The sequence below is a fragment of the Zeus faber genome, assembly GCF_960531495.2.
Source record: "Zeus faber genome assembly, chromosome: 6".
In the NCBI taxonomy this organism is placed as follows: Eukaryota; Metazoa; Chordata; class Actinopteri; order Zeiformes; family Zeidae; genus Zeus; species Zeus faber.
Window position 1 is genome coordinate 6742644 of NC_137201.1, and position 19253 is coordinate 6761896.

The 19253-nt window shown below is 41.7% G+C and overlaps 1 protein-coding gene across 4 annotated transcripts; it reads right to left on the bottom strand.

Annotated features, from left to right (window-relative positions):
* Positions 1-545: 545 nt before the first annotated feature.
* LOC307231723 (uncharacterized protein) lies at positions 546-18563 on the bottom strand. 4 transcript variants are annotated; one of them, XM_080002511.1, is made up of 14 exons: positions 18292-18563; positions 18066-18152; positions 16788-16874; positions 15698-15784; positions 9905-9991; positions 8919-9017; positions 7483-7572; positions 7009-7110; positions 4638-4724; positions 4305-4391; positions 3855-3953; positions 3538-3624; positions 3287-3371; positions 546-2220 (listed from the first exon to the last, which is right to left on the bottom strand). In XM_080002511.1, exons 1-14 carry the CDS (start codon positions 18425-18427, stop codon positions 2205-2207), a joined length of 1236 nt encoding a protein of 411 aa, XP_079858637.1. In that variant the 5' UTR covers positions 18428-18563; the 3' UTR covers positions 546-2204. The 4 variants fall into 4 exon arrangements, with proteins under 4 accessions (XP_079858637.1, XP_079858639.1, XP_079858638.1 ...); XM_080002513.1 differs by having other exon boundaries at positions 9905-9985; positions 16788-16877; XM_080002512.1 differs by having other exon boundaries at positions 4305-4388; positions 16788-16877.
* Positions 18564-19253: the final 690 nt, after the last annotated feature.

The window sequence follows — 19253 nt, forward strand, 5'->3', positions numbered from 1 at the left end:
TGAAGTGATATGATCCACTTTCTTAGTCCTACTGAGGACACAAGCAGCAGCCTTCTGAATCAACTGTTCAGCAAGGTCATCAAAAAAGGTTGCACGGTATTTAAGTGGCCTGTGAAGCACGAGATGCACGAGGGGAAGCGCTGGAGATACGAGCGTCGGGCGCGTGACCTTCAACGTCACACACACACACACACACACACACACACACACACACACACACACACACACACACACACACACACACACACACACACACACACACACACGCATGAGGAGAACACCCCTGCGCGGCGAGTGGAGCGCCTAGCAGTCCACATAAACACATCTTAATCATTGACTGGAGAAACCTGGAGTCACCTGATCCTCCTGAAGTTCTAATATGCCTATATGGCATGCAGGATACAGGACTGAATCATTGACATTTTATTAAACTGCGACATTAAAATGTCTTAGAAAGTCTTACATTTTGAATGGGCATGTAGTAGTATAATACAATGTGATAATCAGTTGAACCTCTGAACGGCACATTGAGACGCCACGCATGGTTCAGGTTGAACAGGGATGTAGATTTATTTAATTTTTCTTATTTTCTTAGTTGTATGGAAAAAGAAAAACATGACCCATAACTAAGGGAATTAGAGTTTCTTTCTCCTCCAGACAGCGGTGTGCCGGGCACAACGCGCCGGTTTCCCTGTGTTTTTATCTTAGATGTTTTTATTTTCGTTAGTTTCCTACTTGTATGAAACAAAAATTTCAAACACAACGAAGGGACTGTCCTGTTCTACCTTTAATCGGGACAGTGGATTGCATAATGGAGAGGAGATGTCCACTCCGTTGGGCGTCCCCATTTCAAACAAAACTAATAAAAAAAGAGTGCGTTTTTATTTTGTTCTGTTGCTTTCCTTAGCTATGGGACTTAATTTGGTAAAAACTGGATTTTTTTGTGTGAATACTATTTTCATGTTCCTGTAAATAATAAATCCTGCACTTCTGTAAGGGGGGGGGGGGTGGGGAGGTGGGTGGGACTTCTCAGACAGGATCCGCAGAGCCATCGATACCCTTCCATCCCCTCTCCACTCTGCGTGTTTCTGGTGATGGAGGCTCCGCCGGCCGGATTAAATCGTCTCGCGGGGCGGACCCTGCCCGGGGCCATAGTTTGCCCATACCTGGCTTAGGCGCTCACTTTGATTGGTAAATGCGGGCTGTACTCTAGTCAATAAGGATGAGACAGTTTTTTTATCAGGGGACGCTCAGCTTCAGATTGACACGGCAGATTAATTTCCAAATTCATGTGCGGTATCTCCACTTGATTATGAAATATCCCTGACCCTAACCTACTTAGGTATATGTGGGCTGTATTAGGAAGCTTTACTGTTAAGTTCATGACTCTGTATAACACTCCTTCCACTTGTCCAATCTCATTAACTACAGCGCAGTGAGCTAGGGCTTCTGCAAGCAGCAGGAGAGTCAACTTCACACCCAGACATGATCTTTATAACTCAGAGTGCTCAGCATTTAACCATGCACTGTGATCACGGCAGGCAGGTCAGTAACGGCACACATACTCTCACTCCTGGTGCGACAATCTTAACACATAAAAGTAACAACAATCTATCATAACACATGTCTCATGGCTAACTAACACTAACAACTATTAACATTACTGTAACTAAGACCACATAAAACAATCCCTTTCCCCGACAACCCCAAAACGCACAATAACCAAAGCATGGGTAAATCTCCGCCCCACCTCTACTCCCCAACACGCTACAATATCATCCCCGTTCAATTCTGAAACCGTCCTCCAGGTAAATCACAGCAAATACCAAATGATTAGGTTTTCTTAGAAAGTATATAGCTATGCAACTGATCTTGGGCTATTGTACAATGTTGCAACTTGAATTTATTGTTAATAGCAAAGGTATTTAAAAAATAGAAGCATTGTAAGCACTAAAAATGAATAAGAATCAATTAAATCTGACTGATCAACATTCATTGTAATTAATATTGCAATAATATTTTGCTTGTGCTTGGCTTTCAAAACGCTCATGTGAGTTGGAGCACTTGAATTGACCAGGCTGATTCATTTAGCTGACATGACAATGATTATCCTGGCTTCTCATCTTGAATTAACATTTATTTATTGCTTTGATGGCGTTTATTCCCAAATGCCAGAAAGTCCTTCCTAGCACTGGTGTCCATGATCACACTTCCCTCGGTCTGTAAAACAGTAAGGTACAAAGAGACAGAGATAGAGATGAAATGAGAAATATGCATTTATTTGGAGAACACTCATATATAAGGTTTTCATGAGTTATTAACTGTTTAACTATAGCACTCATACAAACATAAGCAGGTCAATGTAAATTAGATAAATGTGTTGTACATGTTGAACACAGTACAACCCAGTACAACCACTCCTCTACTGTTGGACACATGGGATCTGCAAGGGCATCTCAAGGGCAATTCAAAGTGCTTTACATAAGACAATTATTATTTGATAAAGAGATAGTTATTTGATAAAATAAATGTTATACCTGTCAGTCAGTCTTGGGTCATCAGTTTAGAATGCAATTGTAGATGTGAGCTTGGCAACTTAACTATGGAAGACAATTTTGTTGTTTTGCGTAATTCAGTAAACTGGACCATGTAATGGTTGAATAAAAGAGGCCCAAGGATTGAGCCTTGGGAAACTCCACGTGACGTTAATTGGCTGGGTTATTGCCGATGGAGACAAACAGCTCCTGTCTTGTAAATAAGACGTGAACCGATTCAAGAGCATGCACAACCGACTCATACAATCTGTTTCGTGGAATTGCGTGTGGATTAAAATTTTACCAGTCAGTCTTTAGACAAAGGTCATTAAGACATCTGTTTTCTACTGTTGTTTTCTCCACAAGGGGACGCCCAATTCCACCAGTTTTCTGCTGCTGACTTCTACTGTTCCACTGAGAGCTGCCCAGTACGGCCAGTCCTCCAATTGATACGTACCGTGTTACCGTTACTCCAAATTGGAAATTTTGTCTCTATGTACCAGTATCTTATTCTAATCACCTGTGCTGGAAAACAACTAAAGACTTATATTTTCCACATTAGAGGAAAAGAGAGGCAGAGACAAAGGACAAATATAAAAATAGTCAGTGATTGTGATAATTGGAGGACACAATAAAGTTAGTCATGAGTAATTAACAGTTAAACTTATAGACACTTATGTACACAAACATGCCAAACACAAGACTGTGTACACTCTGGAGAGTATAACGCACATTTCAAAAAATGCACTTACTTTCTTGTTATACCAACGAGTCCCTCCATAAATTTGGTTCTGGTTGTGTCAGCGTTGTGCTCAGTATCTGTTGGGTTGTCTCCCCCTTTAACAATACAGGCAGAAATGAAATACAGTATGAACACAGTAATATTTACAACGAGAGATGAGAAACACATGTTGATGATGTCATTATGTCAACATCTTAGAATTGAATCATAAATAGTGTCCATTTTGAATTTCTAAGGCCTTGATGTGGATAAAGAACTCACAGCTGATTTGAATGTTGCTTCCGGGACTAATGGATCTGCCGTTGATGATAATTCCACTGTCGATGATGGTGTCTCCCGTTGTTCCTTCTAAAACACAGAGCAAGCCTAGGAATGAAGAGATGTTTTGATGGACAGCCTTCCGCTGAAATCTCCTTGTCCATTTAGCATGACATGACAATGAGTGTCCAGTGTCATTTGAGTGCAAATTATGTCTTTGATTAATACTGGCACAATTTATATTTATAATAATTTAGATAGATTGACGGATGGTTTAGAAGTTGAACTGTTAACCAGCTTTCATCCCCTATGCAGTACACCTGTTGTCACGTCAGCTTCTTCCCCGGCACAGCATTCACCCGTTCCTCTGTTGCTCGTGTTAATGTTGGTCCCAACTCTCACTTGGTTTCCTCTTCCTCCTGTTCAAATACAGGCAGAAAGGAAATGCAGCGACAGCATAAGGAAGAAACACGTAAGTCATGTTCCCTCAAATACAGACTATAAACACAATGTACCAACACTTATTTTTAGGTTGTTGCCCTCTGCTGTGAACTGAGCTTGTTGGCTTCAGATGGAGATTTAATGGGAGACAGCAGTCTCTGCTTATATAGAAATGTGATGAAGAATAAAGTACATGTGCCTTTTCAAAATGACCCACTAGTCGTCCATCCACTACAAAATACGATACATCATGCAGCCCTACTGAACATGTCAGATGTGAATCTCTCTCCCTAAGCCTTGATGTGGACAAAGTGTCACTGAAGACTCACCTGTGATTCGAATGTTGCTTCCTGAACTAATGACTCTACCGTTGAAGCTGATTCCACTGCCTATGATGGTGTCTCTGCCTGTTCCTGCTAAAATACAGACATAGGCAAACTGGCAAAAAATTGATGTTTTTATGGACGGTCTGCTATCCAGTGAAATCCTTGCGTATTTATAGAATTGTACCAAATAAATTTGACCACCATTAAGAGTATGCGTGAAATGCGATGAGGCAAAATTTGCATGTGCCATTTCAAAATGTCTCACCAGTTGGGATATTTGATCTATATAACAGCCCTACCGAACGTGTCTGATGTAAATGTGGACAAAGAACCCACTCGTGATTTGAATGTTGCTTCCTGGACCAACTCGGCTGTCGCTGAAGCTGATTCCACTGCCTATGATGGTGTCTCCGCCTGTTCCTGCTAAAATACATACACGGGCAAACATAGGAACGGGGAGAAGTTTTGATTAACAGTCTGCTATCCAGGGAACGCCTTGTGTATTCATATAATTGGACCAAATTAATTTATCCACCATTAAGAGCATGCAGCATGAATTCAAGGCTTTCCTGTAAACTGTTGAAATGTCCATGTCCATAGAACTTAAAATTTGGTTTTTAGTGTCAATTCTTTTTTTGTGTGTGTTTATACAAGGGGGGCGTAAATCTCCCCAATCTCAGCTGAAGGAGGTGTGCAGCATCGAGTTATGGCATTATTGCTGGGGGATATAGGATTTTTGTTCATTATGAAAAAAATACATTAAGTATTTATTTAAATAAAAACATATCTTTTTCCACTTAAAATTGTCATTATATGAAACAAAAAACCTAGTCTGTATTTGGCACTGGGCAGTTGATAGTCTTATTATAGTATTATTATAATATATTATAGTTTTGTGGTATTGTATTATGATATTATATCATAGAATTGTACTGTATGTCTCAGTGTCTAAAGGGAACTGATCAAGATGAAAATAAAATATTTGAGATTAACAATATTTGTGACATTGTTTGTGTAATGGCAACTGTCCAGCCTGCCGAAGTGGTCTTATCATATGTGTCTGGGCGTGAACGGATCAACTGACTGGATGTTCTTCTTGTAACTGAGTCTGGGGAACAAAAATAGTCTAGTTTATTTTACTAATTAATTGATTTTATTATTAATACAATAACAAGCAACCGGGTGGTTTTACAACAATATAATAGATATAGAAATCAAAATTTTTGGATAAATAATTTACACTTGATGTTGCCTATTCATAGATCGGAGCCTTCATTGCCCAGAGGAAGTTGTGGCTATTCAGAAGGTTCATGTTTATGTATAGAGCTGATTAGATCCACCCCCAGTAACTGAATTAAATTTAATTTCATGTCAAATTTCCCACATTTATAACAAGCCAAATTTGATGAGATTTGGTTGGGAATTAAGCGGGTTGCTGTCAATTATGTAGAGAAGTCTACAGCACTCAATACACATTGTATTTGTTTACTAGTGGATCTTGACCGCATCAATATGGCAACCACACAGACGCATGTCAATTTGCAAATGCGGTATGTTTCCATATCTAGCTTGCACAGGCTGGCCTTTGTTTGGTTGAACAGAACAACTTCAAACAAGTAGTTTATTTATATAGATAAACAGGAACTCCTCACTTTACGTCCGAGTTCCGTTCCCAGGACCAGATTGTTAAGCCAATTGGTCGATGAGCGAGGACCCACGCCGCCTTATTTCACGGTAAGGGGGCGTGGCCATTGCGAACGCTAGTGTAGTAAATACTGACAGACTGCGGGAACGAGACTGAGGCTGAGAAAGGTGATGTGCGATGAGATGCTTGACGCTGATACGCCGCGGTGTTGTACGCGGCGCACAATACAGAATGTCGTTTAACAGGTAGGATGTTAAGTGAGGAGTACCTGTATATTCATTTGATTCATGCTGTTTATGGGCATTGTATATGTGATGTATTATTTTTCTGGTGGTCTCCCTGGCCTCAGTTTGGTGTTGGGGGTAGGTGGGGTGGGGATGGTGTGGTGAGCAGCCCCATCCCCACACACACTCAGGATAGAGGCCTGTGTCATGACATGTTTTATCTGCTCCTGGGCTAATTCCAGCTAGCCCACTCTCTATAATAAACTGGTGTTTACAACCCCCCGTCTTCTAAGTTTCTGTGCCGGAGGACCCTAAAACGCCACTTGGGTGGCGTGTGGTGGCGAAACTGCCACATATAGTACCAGCAGCATTGTGTGTCATTGTTTTCTGTGTTTTAGAACCTATGTATATCTTATTTCCTCAAATAGTGACCGGGGCCTTGATTTACATCAACTGCAGAGGGTACTAAGCCTTTATTGGGAGCAGGCTTATATTAGAGGCAGGCTTTTATATCTAATTCCCTCTGTTTAATAAGTATATTTGAGTAAGAATTTTAAGCCAAACTTCTGTCTGGGTGCCATATATGGTGAAAAAAGAGAACGCTTGTAACGACCCTAAATATCATACTTGAGGTGGTAGCTGACGGGAGAATTACAGTTCTCCGAGTTCACCTTGAATTAACCACTTCCTGCTTGGAGAGCCGTAGTGCTCAGAGCTCAGGTATTTGCCCCAAGATACGATCTGCTAGGTCGCTGTGTCACTACCTCTGATTTTCCTGACGTTACTGAAGACCGGCAAGTCTGACAAGTATTAAACAGGTTTCATATAATGTCCTTACTTCCTGTATTCACGACAACTTCTTCCCGGGCACAGCAATCACCCGTTCCTCTGTTGCCCGTGTTAATGTTGGTCCCAACATTTACTTGGTTTCCTTTTCCACCTGTTAAAATACAGGCAGAAAAGGAAATGCAGCTACAGTATAAGGAAAAACACATAAGTCATGTTCCCATCTGATAATTGACACAGACACACAGAAGAAGTTGGGGGGGGGTTGCATTCCAAATGCCTTTGCATGACTTGGATACTGGCTTTAGATGGAGATTGATGACAAGCAACGCAACGTGTGATATTGTGATGCCGATGTGAAATGCAATGACGCAAAATTTGCATGTGCCATTTCAAAATGTCTCACCAGTTGTCATATTTCATCTATTTACATATTCATATCCATTTAATATACAAATACAAAATACGATACATCATGCAGCCCTACTGAACATGTCAGATGTGACTCTAAAGCCTGTGAACTCACTCGTGATTTGAATGTTGCTTCCTGAACCAATGACTCGACTGCCGCTGAAGTTGATTCCACTGCCTGTGATGGTGTCTCCACCTGTTCCTGCTAAAATAGGAGTTTTGTTTACTATGAAAATAATACTTCAAGTTCAAGACTTTTCTGTAAGCTGTTGAGATGTACTTGTCCATAATACTTGGAATGCTGTTTTGTGTGCTAATGCATATTTTCCTCAATATTTACACGAGGAAGAAGGGATACCTCGATGTGCACTAGCTGAATTGAACCACGCCCAATATCAACGGAAGGAGGTCGGCAGCGTTTCATTGCAGTATTATGCAGGCGGTCTATAGGCTTTTTGTTAATTATGAAAACAATCAAATTTTTCCCCATCCGGTTGATGGTTCTGGTGAACATTAACTGAAGCTGCTGACCTGTATCTGCATGAATGGATGAAGGTGTAAAGGTGTTCCTAATAAAGTGATGAGTGAGTGTATACTGTATGTGTATTTGTATGTATATATATATATGTGTGTGTGTGTGTGTGTGTGTGTGTGTGTGTGTGTGTGTGTGTGTGTGTGTGTGTGTGTGTGTGTGTGTGTGTGTGTGTGTGTGTGTGTGTGTGTGTGTGTGTGTGTGTGTGTGTTTATGTATGTGTACATATGTGTATATAACGTATTTCCTCAAATAGTGACCGGAGACGTGATTTACCTCAACTGCAGAGGGTACCAGGCCTTTATCTGAAGCAGGTTTATATTAGATGCAGGCTTTTATATCTAATTCCCTCTGTTTAATAAGTATATTTGATCACATTTAGTATGAATTTTTAATCAAACTTCCGTCTGGGTGACATGCAAACACGTACACGGTGAAACAAGAAAGAGCTCCTGGCTCCCCTAAAAGTCGTAGTTGAGGTGATAGCCACCAGAGGGAATTACAGTTTTCAGAGTTCGCCTTGAACACATCACTTTATGGTTGGAACGCTGGAGAGTCAGAGCGCTCAGAGCGGGGTATTTGCCCCAAGATGCGACCTGCTATCTGCTAGGCAGCAGTAGGACATTGAGTGAATTAGATACATCTACAATAAAAACACGCTGTTTTTATTTGCTTGCAGGCTTTTATTTGTTCGTGTAGACCTCGCCCAGCATTCATTAGAGGCCCAGTTTATATTTGATGAAATACGGTATATGTATGTGTGTATATGTGTGTGTGTTTGTGAACTTTGAGTATTACGTATGTTTTGCACCTTTGAGGCTTAAGGCCCCTTCCTGCGCACTAAAGCATATATTGTTCTCTCTTATAATGCTGCAGCCTGGTCATCATTTAAATTTGGCTGTATGTAGCATTGTGTGCGCTTCTGTTACAAGTGATAAAGTCGCTGCGTCAATACTTTTGGATTTTCCTGATGTGAAGACTGTCCAGTCTAACAAGCAGGTTTCATAAAATGTACTTACATGTAGTCACGGCAACTTCTTCCCCGGCACAGCATTCACCCGTTCCTCTGTTGCCTATGTTAATGTTTGTCCCAAGTCCTATTTGTTTTCCTCGTCCTCCTGTTAAAATACAGGCAGAAAGGAAATGCAGCTTGTGTCGGACCAAGGGGTGTGTTTAAGCTGCGGCTGCAGACAGCAGCGTGGCTTCCTTCCCGCAGCCACAGGGAGTTTTCTTCATGTTTGTCTGTCTTGCAGAGAGGGATCAGCACACAGGGCTCGTCAGCCGAGCAGGAGCCAGAGCAAAACATCCTTCCTCCTGGGCCCAGACTGATTGTTATTAGTGATTATTATTTATCCTTTTTGCCAGCGAGTCGTTCTGTTGTTGCCTAAATAAAAAAAACTCACGCTATGTTGGCGACCCAGTGCCAGAAAGACTCTCACTCCCTCTCAGACTCTCACTTCCTAAACCCGTACGGCAGAGACTTCCACACAGCTATACGGAAGAAACATGTGAGTCATGTTCAATATGATAGTTGAATAAGAAATGGTTGAATTATGAATCTCTAAATCATTGATGTGGACCAAGTTCTCACCGTTGATTTGAATGCTGTTTCCTGAACCAATGGAGCTACAGCTGATACTAATTCCACTATTTATGATTCTGTGTCTCCTTATTCATCCTCAAATGCAGACAAACAGAAGAAGTTGTGGGGGGGCGGGGTGCATTCCAAATGCATTTGCATGGCTTGGATGCATGGCTTCAGATGGAGATTGACGGAAGACAGAAGAAGTTACGCAAACGTGTGATATTGTGATGCCGATATGAAATGCGATTAAGAAAAATTTGCATGTGTCATTTCTAAATGTCTCACCAGTCATAATGTCTCACCGGTGATATTTTATCTATTCACATATTTATAAACATTTAATAATACAAAATACAATACATCATGCAGCCCTATGTTAGATGTGATTCTCTCAAGTCTTGATGTGGACAAAGAACTCACCCGTGATTTGAATGTTGCTTCCTGGACCAATGACTCGGCTGCCACTGAAGCTGATTCCACTGTCTTTGACGGTGTCTCCGCCTGTTCCTGCAAAAATACAGACACAGGCATACATCGGGAAAAAAAGGGATATTTTGATGCAGAGTCTGCTACTCAGTGAAATCCTTGTGTATTCATAGATTTGGATCAGCAAATGTCCATCTCCACAATACTTACAGTTTGGTTTTTAGTGTCAATTCTATTTTTGTCTGTATTTATGCAAATGGGGGGGGGGAGCGTACCTCGATACGCACTAGCAAAATAGCTCTTCACACTAGCCGACACCCAATGAACCAGCCCCAATCCCAGCTGAAGGAGAGTTGTGCAGCATTGAGTTGTGGCATTATTGCAGGGGGTTGTGAGAGAAAAATGCATATGATCAATTCCTTGAATGATGTTTTTTACATGTTTTATATCGGACGATAGCCTTTTGTATGTTATGTAGCTTTTAAAACACATTGCCTTGGGGTTTTCATGAGTCTCTCAAAGTTCATATGAAGAGACTGTTCTTTTCCAACAATGCCTACTGTAATATAAGTTCAAAGTTCAAAATGTTTTATTTGTCAAGTGTACAGTACAACACAAGGTCGTTCGGTATAATGAAGTTCTTAGGGCATGACAGGCAACAACTATGTAGTGGAATATAAGGAGGAAATACATTTTTTTAAATAAAACAAGAGTCGAATATAAAAAAAAGTAAGAGTCGATGTTACAAATACAGGCCAGAGGTCGCAGTGTATGTACATACAATTAAATAAGAAATTATTCCTAAAACGGAAACTAAAAATTGGAACATTGTAGCAGTTCCAACAGAAATAGGTCAGTCATTACACAAGATATGGATATAAATATAAAGTGAAGGAGTGCCGGTGGATATGTTCATGTAGTTGTCGTGATGTACATTTAATTTACATAGGTGACTACAGATGTTGCAGGTTGAGAAGCCTGTTGGCCTGAGGGTAAAAACTGTTTGTGAGTCTGGTAGTCCACGCCCAGATGCTCGGGTAATGTTTACCAGACGGCAGCAGCGTGAACATTCCGGAGCCTGGGTGGCTGTAGTCCTTTATGATTTTCAGTGATTCCTAAGGCATCGTGGGCGGTAGATGCCTTGCACAGAGGGGAGCTGGCAACCAATGATGCGCTCCGCTGTCTTCATCACCCTCTGAAGCAGCCTGCGATCAGCAGCGGAGCAGCTGCTGTACCAGGCGGTGATGCAGCCAGTGAGAATGCTCTCAATGGTGCATCGGTAGAAGCTGGTGGGAGTCCTGACAGACATGTCAAACTTCTTGAGTATCCTCAGGAAGAATAGTGCTGTTTTTAATGCCGTGTCCAATTGCCTGGACCTGGAGAGGTCATCATTGATGAACACACTGAGGAACTTGAAGCAGGAGACTCTCTCCACTTCAGCACCGTCGATCTGGATGGGGGCGTGCCCCCCCACTGTCGTTTCCTGTAGTCCACGATAATCTCTTTAGTCTTGCAGATGTTGAGAGAGAGGTTGTTATCCTGGCACCATGTTGCCAAGACGCTGACCTCCTCTCTGTAGGGGGACTCATCGTTGTTGGAGATGAGACCCAGGATGGTGGTGTCGTCCGCAAACGTAAGGATGGTGTTGGTGCTGCGCATGGCCACACAGTCATGTGTGAACAGTTCAGGAGGGGACTGAGTACGCAGCCCTGCGGGGCTCCGGTGCTCAAGGTCAGTGCAGAGGAGGAGAGGTTTCCCATTCTCACCACCTGGGGTCTGCTCGTTAGGAAGTCCAGGATTCAGTTACAGAGGGAAGTGTTAAGACCGAGGATCCTGAGCTTGGGAACAAGCTTAGCGGGCATAATTGTATTGAATACTGAGCTGTGATCTACAAACAGCATCCTCACGTATGTGTTGCTCTTGTCCAGGTGGGAGAGGGTGGTGTGCACTGCCAGGGCGATGGCGTCGTCCATAGATCTGTTCGGACGATATGCAAATTGAAAGGGGTCCAGGGTGTCAGGAAGGGAGGAGCAGATGTGAGTTCTGACTAGCCGCTCGAAGCACTTCATGATGGTAGAGCTCAGTGCTACGGGGCGATAGTCTTTTAGGCAGGTGATGGGTTGTTTCTTTTGTAGTGGGACAATGGTTGTCTGTTTGAAGCAGGTGGGGACTGTAGACGGGATCAGGGACAGGTTGAATATGGAGGTGAATACCTCCGCCAGCTGGTCGTCGATACTCGCCTCAAAACGTGCATAGAAGGTGTTGAGCTTGTCGGGAAGAGAAGTGGCTGGTTGGGCATCACTCCTGTTTCTCCCTTTGTAGTCTGTGATGGTGCGCAGTCCAAACCACATGCATCTGGGGTTGGAAACTGTGGTAGTCCAACTCCAGCTTGTCTCTGTAGGCTCTTTTGGCGTCTCTGATGGCTTTCCAAAGGTCGTATCTGGACTTCCTCAAGGCCTCCAGGTCCCCAGAGCTATAGGCGGAGGACCGTGCTCTGAGCTTAGCATGGACATCACCATTTACCCAGGGCTTCTGGTTGGGGAAAGTCCTGACCTTGACTCTTGGGACGACATCATCAATGCACTTGGAGATGAAGGCTGAGACAGAGTCAATGTATGCATCAATGTCCCTAACAGCTGCAACACAGACCATCTGCCAGTCCGTGGTTTCGAAAACAGTCCTGGAGAGTGGTAGTGGATTCTCCACTACAGCGCTGGACTGTCCGACAAACCGGCTTTCCTTGCTTTAATCGTTGTCTGTAGCTTGGTAGGAGAAGAATGGGGGTGTGATCCGCCTTACCAAAGGCAGGGCGGGGGAGGGGTTTATAGCTGTCCCGTAGTTGTGAATAACAATGGTCGACAGTCTGATCACCCCTGTTAGGAAAGTTGATATGCTGGTGATATTTAGGCAAAACTTTCTTCATATTAGCCCTATTGAAGTTGCCACAAACAATAGAAGCTGCCTCAGGGTGAGCATTCTCCAGTCCACCCGTAAAGGTCCTCTAACGCGCACATGTTATCCGCCTGCGGGGGTATGTAGACTGCCGTGATAATAGCGGAGCTGAATTCCCACGGGAGGTAGAAGTGACAGACTTTTATAGTTAAGAGCTCCAGGTCCGGAGAGCAGTGTTTTGAAAGTACTGATAAATCCAAACCCCAGCGAGAGTTAACCATAATGCAGACCCCACCGCCTCTGCGTTTACCTGACTCTGTGGTTCTGTCATGCCGGTAGATGAAAAATCCAGCCGGAGTAACGGCAGAGTCAGGCACCGTAGTGTCTGGCCAGGTTTCTGTGAACGCCAACACACAGCAGTTTGCGATGTCCCGCTGGAAGTTAATCCGTGAGTGTAGTTCGTCCATTTTATTGTCCAGGGATTGAACATTTGCCAGTAAAATGCTCAGTAGCAGCGGATTGCAGTACCTCGTCCGAGATCTGCATAGAATTCCAGCACGTTTGCCTTACTCCGGTAAGTTGCGAAAAAGTCCATATTAAGTGTCGAACAGACGTCCAGGAGTGCTTGTCGTTCATATTGTAAGAGCAACAGTGCACTGCGTGCAAAAATAAGAACAATACAGTCCTGTAAATGACTGTTTTAGTCATTATCTTGTTTTTTTCTAGCTCGTTAAAAGGCCACTCAATGTATGCTTTCCTGGCACCGATAGTGTTAAATGTTTTTCTTTGTTAAAACTTGTTCTCAGCTGTTACTGAAGGCATCAGCGAATCACATGGCTAGTCTCAGAATGGGACACAACCTTTCATCGGTATAAAGCCCTCTTCAACAGAAGCAAGGGCAGACCGATCAAGACGACTCCTTTGAAGCCGCTGTTAATCTTTTCCTTTATTCTGCAGAATAAATATCTTTAATATTCTCAGTTTGTTTTCCTGTAGCAGGCAGATTAACATTACATTGCATTTGGCAGACGCTTTTATCCAAAGCAACTTACAATTATTCAAACACCGACGGACACAGCCATCAGGAGCGATTAGGGGTTAAGTGTCTTGCTCAAGGACACCACAGCATGCTAGCAGGAGGAGCCTGGGATCCAACCAGCAACATTTAGATTACAAGACGACCAGCTCTACCTCCTGAGCTACCATCCCCATTAACTTCACTGACCATGCAGGATACATTTTCCAACAGGGTCTAAAGTATAGGAGCTTTGTTCATTCTATAAGAAATACTTCAAGTTCAACACTTTTCTGTAAGCTGTCGATATGTACTTGTCCATAATACTTGGAGTGTTGTTTTTTGTGCTAATCCATTTTTTCCTCAATATTTACGCAAGGGAGATGGGATACCCCGATGTGCACTAGCGGAAGTGAACAACGCCCAATTTAAAGGTAAGGAGGTCGGTAGCGTTTTGTTGCAGTATTATTGCAGGCGATTCCTAGGCTTTTTGTTAACTATGAAAACAATACATGTTAAATAGATAAATCACTCCAAACAATCATTATATGAAACAAAAATATATAGTTTGTGCTCGGCACCAGACAGTTGGAATGTTTTAGTGACTGTAACGTCAGTATCAAAATGCAAGTTCTTAATCAAGGTCAATTTAATGATAGCAACTCCAATGAGATTAAAACCGTTAAAGCTGGCCTTCAGAATATCTTTCATTGAGGATCATACACCAAACAATGAACCCCACTTGTTACACGTAATGTAAAGAGTCCACTGAACTCTAGAAGTTTAAATTAGTAACTACGTTGCATTGCTGGACACACCTAAATCATGATGTCAAAGCAGATCCGACATGAAGAAAAAAATCCTCTATAAAAAGTTATAGTAGCACAACCAAATGAGCACTAAAAAAATGTCCTTCTTAAAATACTTACATATGAAATATTACTACGGCCTGTTTTTATTCAGCAAGCTTTCCTTTGTAAAATTACAATTGTATGTGAATATTGTCTTTTGATTGCTTCTCTCTTTTATTTTGCGTTTCTATATTGCATTTTTTTGTTGTTGATTGAAACTTTTTGCCAATTCTGACTCTGCAGACAGCAGCGTGGCTTCCTTCCCGCAGCCACAGGGAGTTTTCTTCATGTTTGTCTGTCTTGCAGAGAGGGATCAGCGCACAGGGCTCGTCAGCCGAGCAGGAGCCAGAGCAAAGCATCCGTCCTCCTGGGCCCAGACTGATTGTTATTAGTGATTATTATTTATCCTTTTTGCCAGCGAGTCGTTCTGTTGTTGCCTAAATAAAAAAAACTCACACTATGTTGGCGACCCAGTGCCAGAAAGACTCTCACTCCCTCTCAGACTCTCACTTCCTAAACCCGTACGGCAGAGACTTCCACACAGCTATACGGAAGAAACATGTGAGTCATGTTCAATATGATAGTTGAATAAGAAATGGTTGAATTATGAATCTCTAAATCCTTGATGTGGACCAAGTTCTCACCGTTGATTTGAATCCTGTTTCCTGAACCAATGGAGCTACAGCTGATACTACTACTTATTTGTCCTCAAATGCAGACAAACAGAAGACGTTGTGGATTCCAAATGCGTTTGCATGGCTTGGATGCATGGCTTCAGATGGAGATTGACGGAAGACAGAACAAGGTACGCAACATGTGATATTGTGATGCCGATATGAAATGCGATTAAGCAAAATTTGCATGTGTCATTTCTAAATGTCTCACCAGTCATAATAACTCACCGGTGATATTTTATCTATTCACGTATTTATATCCATTTAACAATACAAAATACAATACATCATGCAGCCCTATTAAACATGTTAGATGTGATTCTCTCAAGCCTTGTGATGTGGACAAAGAACTCACCTGTGATTTGAATGTTGCTTCCTGGACCAATGACTTGGCCACCGTTGAAGCTGATTCCACTGTCTTTGACGGTGTCTCCGCCCGTTCCTGCAAAAATACAAAAATGGTTTTTCGTGTCCCTTCTTTTTATTGTGTGTATTTACGCAAATGGAGGGGGCATACCACGATATGCACTAGTGAAATAGCTCCTCACACTAGCCGACACCCAATGAACCAGCCCTAATCCCAGCTGAAGGAGAGGTGTGCAGCATTGAGTTGTGGCATTATTGCAGGGGGTTGTGGGAGAAAAATGCATATGATCAATTCCTTGAATGTTGTTTTTTTAAACATGTTTTATATCAGACAATTGCCTTTTGCATGTTACGTAGGTTTTAAAACACATTGCCTTGGGGTTTTAATGAGTCTCTCAGAGTTTATATGAAGTGTGTTCTTTTCCAACAATGCCTACTGTAGTGTAAGGGTTTACCAGATCACATTCCATCTTTACTCCACCTGGTGTGGGGATAAGGAAAACCCCCATGGGGCTCAACAGAGCATTCTGGTTTGTTTTATGGCATAGTAAGACTGTACCTGTGACCTGAGAGAAACACCCGGGGATATGATTGAGGGGGTATAGTCCTGTAAATGACTCGCTAACCAATGGTTCACAACTGCTTTTGTCGTTATCTCTTTTTTTCTGGCTTGTAAAAAGGCCATTTGTGTAAACACTCAATGTATGCTTTCCTGGCACCGATTGTGTTCAATGTTTTTCTTTGTTAATACATGTTCTCTTTGCATGTGTCATACAGCTGATACTAATTCCACTATTTATGATTCTGTGTCTCTTTATTTGTCCTTAAATGCAGACAAACAGAAGAAGTTGGGGGGGGTGCATTCCAAATGCGTTTGCATGGCTTGGATGCATGGCTTCAGATGGAGATTGACGGAAGACAGAAGAAGGTATGCAAACGTGTGATATTGTGATTGCGATGAGAAATGCTATTAAGCAAAATTAGCATGTGTCATTTCTAATTGTCTCACCAGTCATAATGTCTCAGCGTTAGATGTTAGATGTGATTCTCTTAAGTCTTGATGTGGACAAAGAACTCACTCGTGATTTGAATGTTGCTTCCGGGACCAATGACTCGGCCGCCGCTGAAGCTGATTCCACTGTCTATGATGGTGTCTCCGTCTGTTCCTGCTAAAATACAAACACAGGCAAACATCGGAAAAAAAAAAGGGATGTTTTGATGGAGCGTCTGCTACCCAGTGAAATCCTTGTGTATTCATAGATTTGGATCAGCAAATGTCCATCTCCATAATACTTTACATTTGGTTTTTAGTGTCAATTCTTTTTTTATTTTCATTTTCATTTTCATTTTTTATTTCTAAAAGAAATACTTCAAGTTCAACACTTTTCTGTAAGCTGTTGAGATGTACTTGTCCGTAATACTTGGAGTGTTGTTTTTCGTGCTAATAAATGTATTCTTCATATCTACGCAAAGGAGATGGGATACCCCGATATGCACTAGCGGAAATGAACAACGCCCAATTTCAACAGAAGGAGGTCGGCAGCGCTTTGTTGCAGTATTATTGCCGGCGATCTATAGGCTTTTTGTTAATTATGAAAACAATACATGTTAAATAGATAAATCACTCAAAACAATCATTATATGAAACAAAAATATATAGTTTGTGCTCGGCACCAGATAGTTGGAATGTTTTAGTGACTGTAACGTCAGTATCAAAATGCAAGTTTTTAATCAAGGTCAATAAATGATAGCAGCTCCAATGAGATTAAAACCATTATAGTTGGCAAGAATATCTTTCATTGAGGATCATACACCAAACAATGAACCCCACTTGTTACACGTAATGTAAAGAGTCCACTGAACTCTAGAAGTTTAAATTAGTAACTACGTTGCATTGCTGGACACACCTAAATCGTGATGTGAAAGCAGATCTGACATCAATGGAAAAATCCTCCATAAAATGTAATAGTAGCACAACCAAATGATCATTAAAAAATGTTCTTCTTAAAATACTTACATATGAAATATTACTACGGCCTGTTTTTATTCAGCAAGCTTTCCTTTGTAAAAATCACAATTATATGTGAATATTGTCTTTTGATTGCTTTTCCCTTCATTTAGCGTTTCTATATTGCATTTTTTGTTGTTGATTGACACTTTTTGCCAATTTTGACTCTGCACATCTCAGTATTGTGTTATCTAACCTCCAGGGTGGAATTCATGTCTATATCCAGTCATTTATTATCAATCAATTGTGCTGGAATATAGCTAAACTAGACACATTGTATCCAAAAATCGAAACATGGCCTGTATAACACCAATTTCATAAAATAAAAAACAAAAGAGCAAAAACGTACTTCCGGTATTCCCTTCAACTTCTCCAGCGACACAGCAGATTCCCATTTTACGGTTTTTACCAATATTAACTTGGTTTCCTCGTCCCTCTGTTTAAAGAAAGACAGAAAGTAAACATAGTGATTAAGAGAGAAATTCGTGGACTATATATCATGTTCACATCTGAGAGTCAAATAAGAAATAATTGAACTTTGAATCTCTAAATCCTTATGTGGACAAAGAACTCACCGACGACTTGAAAGTTATTTCCTCCATCTGATGCAAAATTTTTCCGGTGTATGCCTCTGCGTGTGGTGGTGTTCCCCATTGTTTCTATCAAAATACATAGGCATATACACTTAGAAAAAAAGAGACGCATCGTCATTACAGAGTCTGTGTATGTGACAAATAAAAATCTTGAATCTTGAATCTTGAATCTTGAGTCACACAAACACTACACTACCAATTCCTTGGCCTAAGCTGCGCTGTCTTGTACTGTGCTCCGCTGTTAAGGGAGCTTGTTGGCTTCAGATGGAGATATTAGGAAAGTGCAGTCTGTCCTTATATAGCCGTCCTTGACAGGTGTGTCCAAGTGAGTATGAGTGTGTTTTGTTACCCGAACCAGTCTAAGCCAGAGCCGAGGTGTGTGAGAAAGTTAAACCCTTCACATTACTCAGCCTGTTTGTGATTTATAACGTGCTTGCATGGATGTGTTTGACTGTCTTTTAAATCATTCAATCAGTCTGAATGTTGAATGAACAGATTCTGGCTGTACCATTACCACCAGCAGTAACGTATTTATAGCTATCTTGTGCATTCTGTATCGATATACTGTAGGTCACGCGGTTCCCTATAGGTCCTACGACATCCAGGACACAGGAGAACAGAGATAGGTATAAAATAAGTCTCGACTTGACAAACAGGTAAAAGCACAAGTCCAACACTTGATGAGAAGAGGAGAGCTTCTGTGGCAGATTGGGAACTAAAATAAGAAAGTACTAAAAGAGTCTAACTGTACAAGTTCTTACCCTTGGAATTAGGTAAAGTTATCAGTTTTCTTGGCTGACTGAAGTGCATACCCATGTACTTGCGAACCAAATCTGGTCCACGGTTTTTCAGCCAGTTGTTACAACTAGTTGGATGACTCAGCTCCAGAGAAACACAGAAGCCGCTAAAATGAAAACACTGAAGTCAGTGGCAGTAAAAGGCCC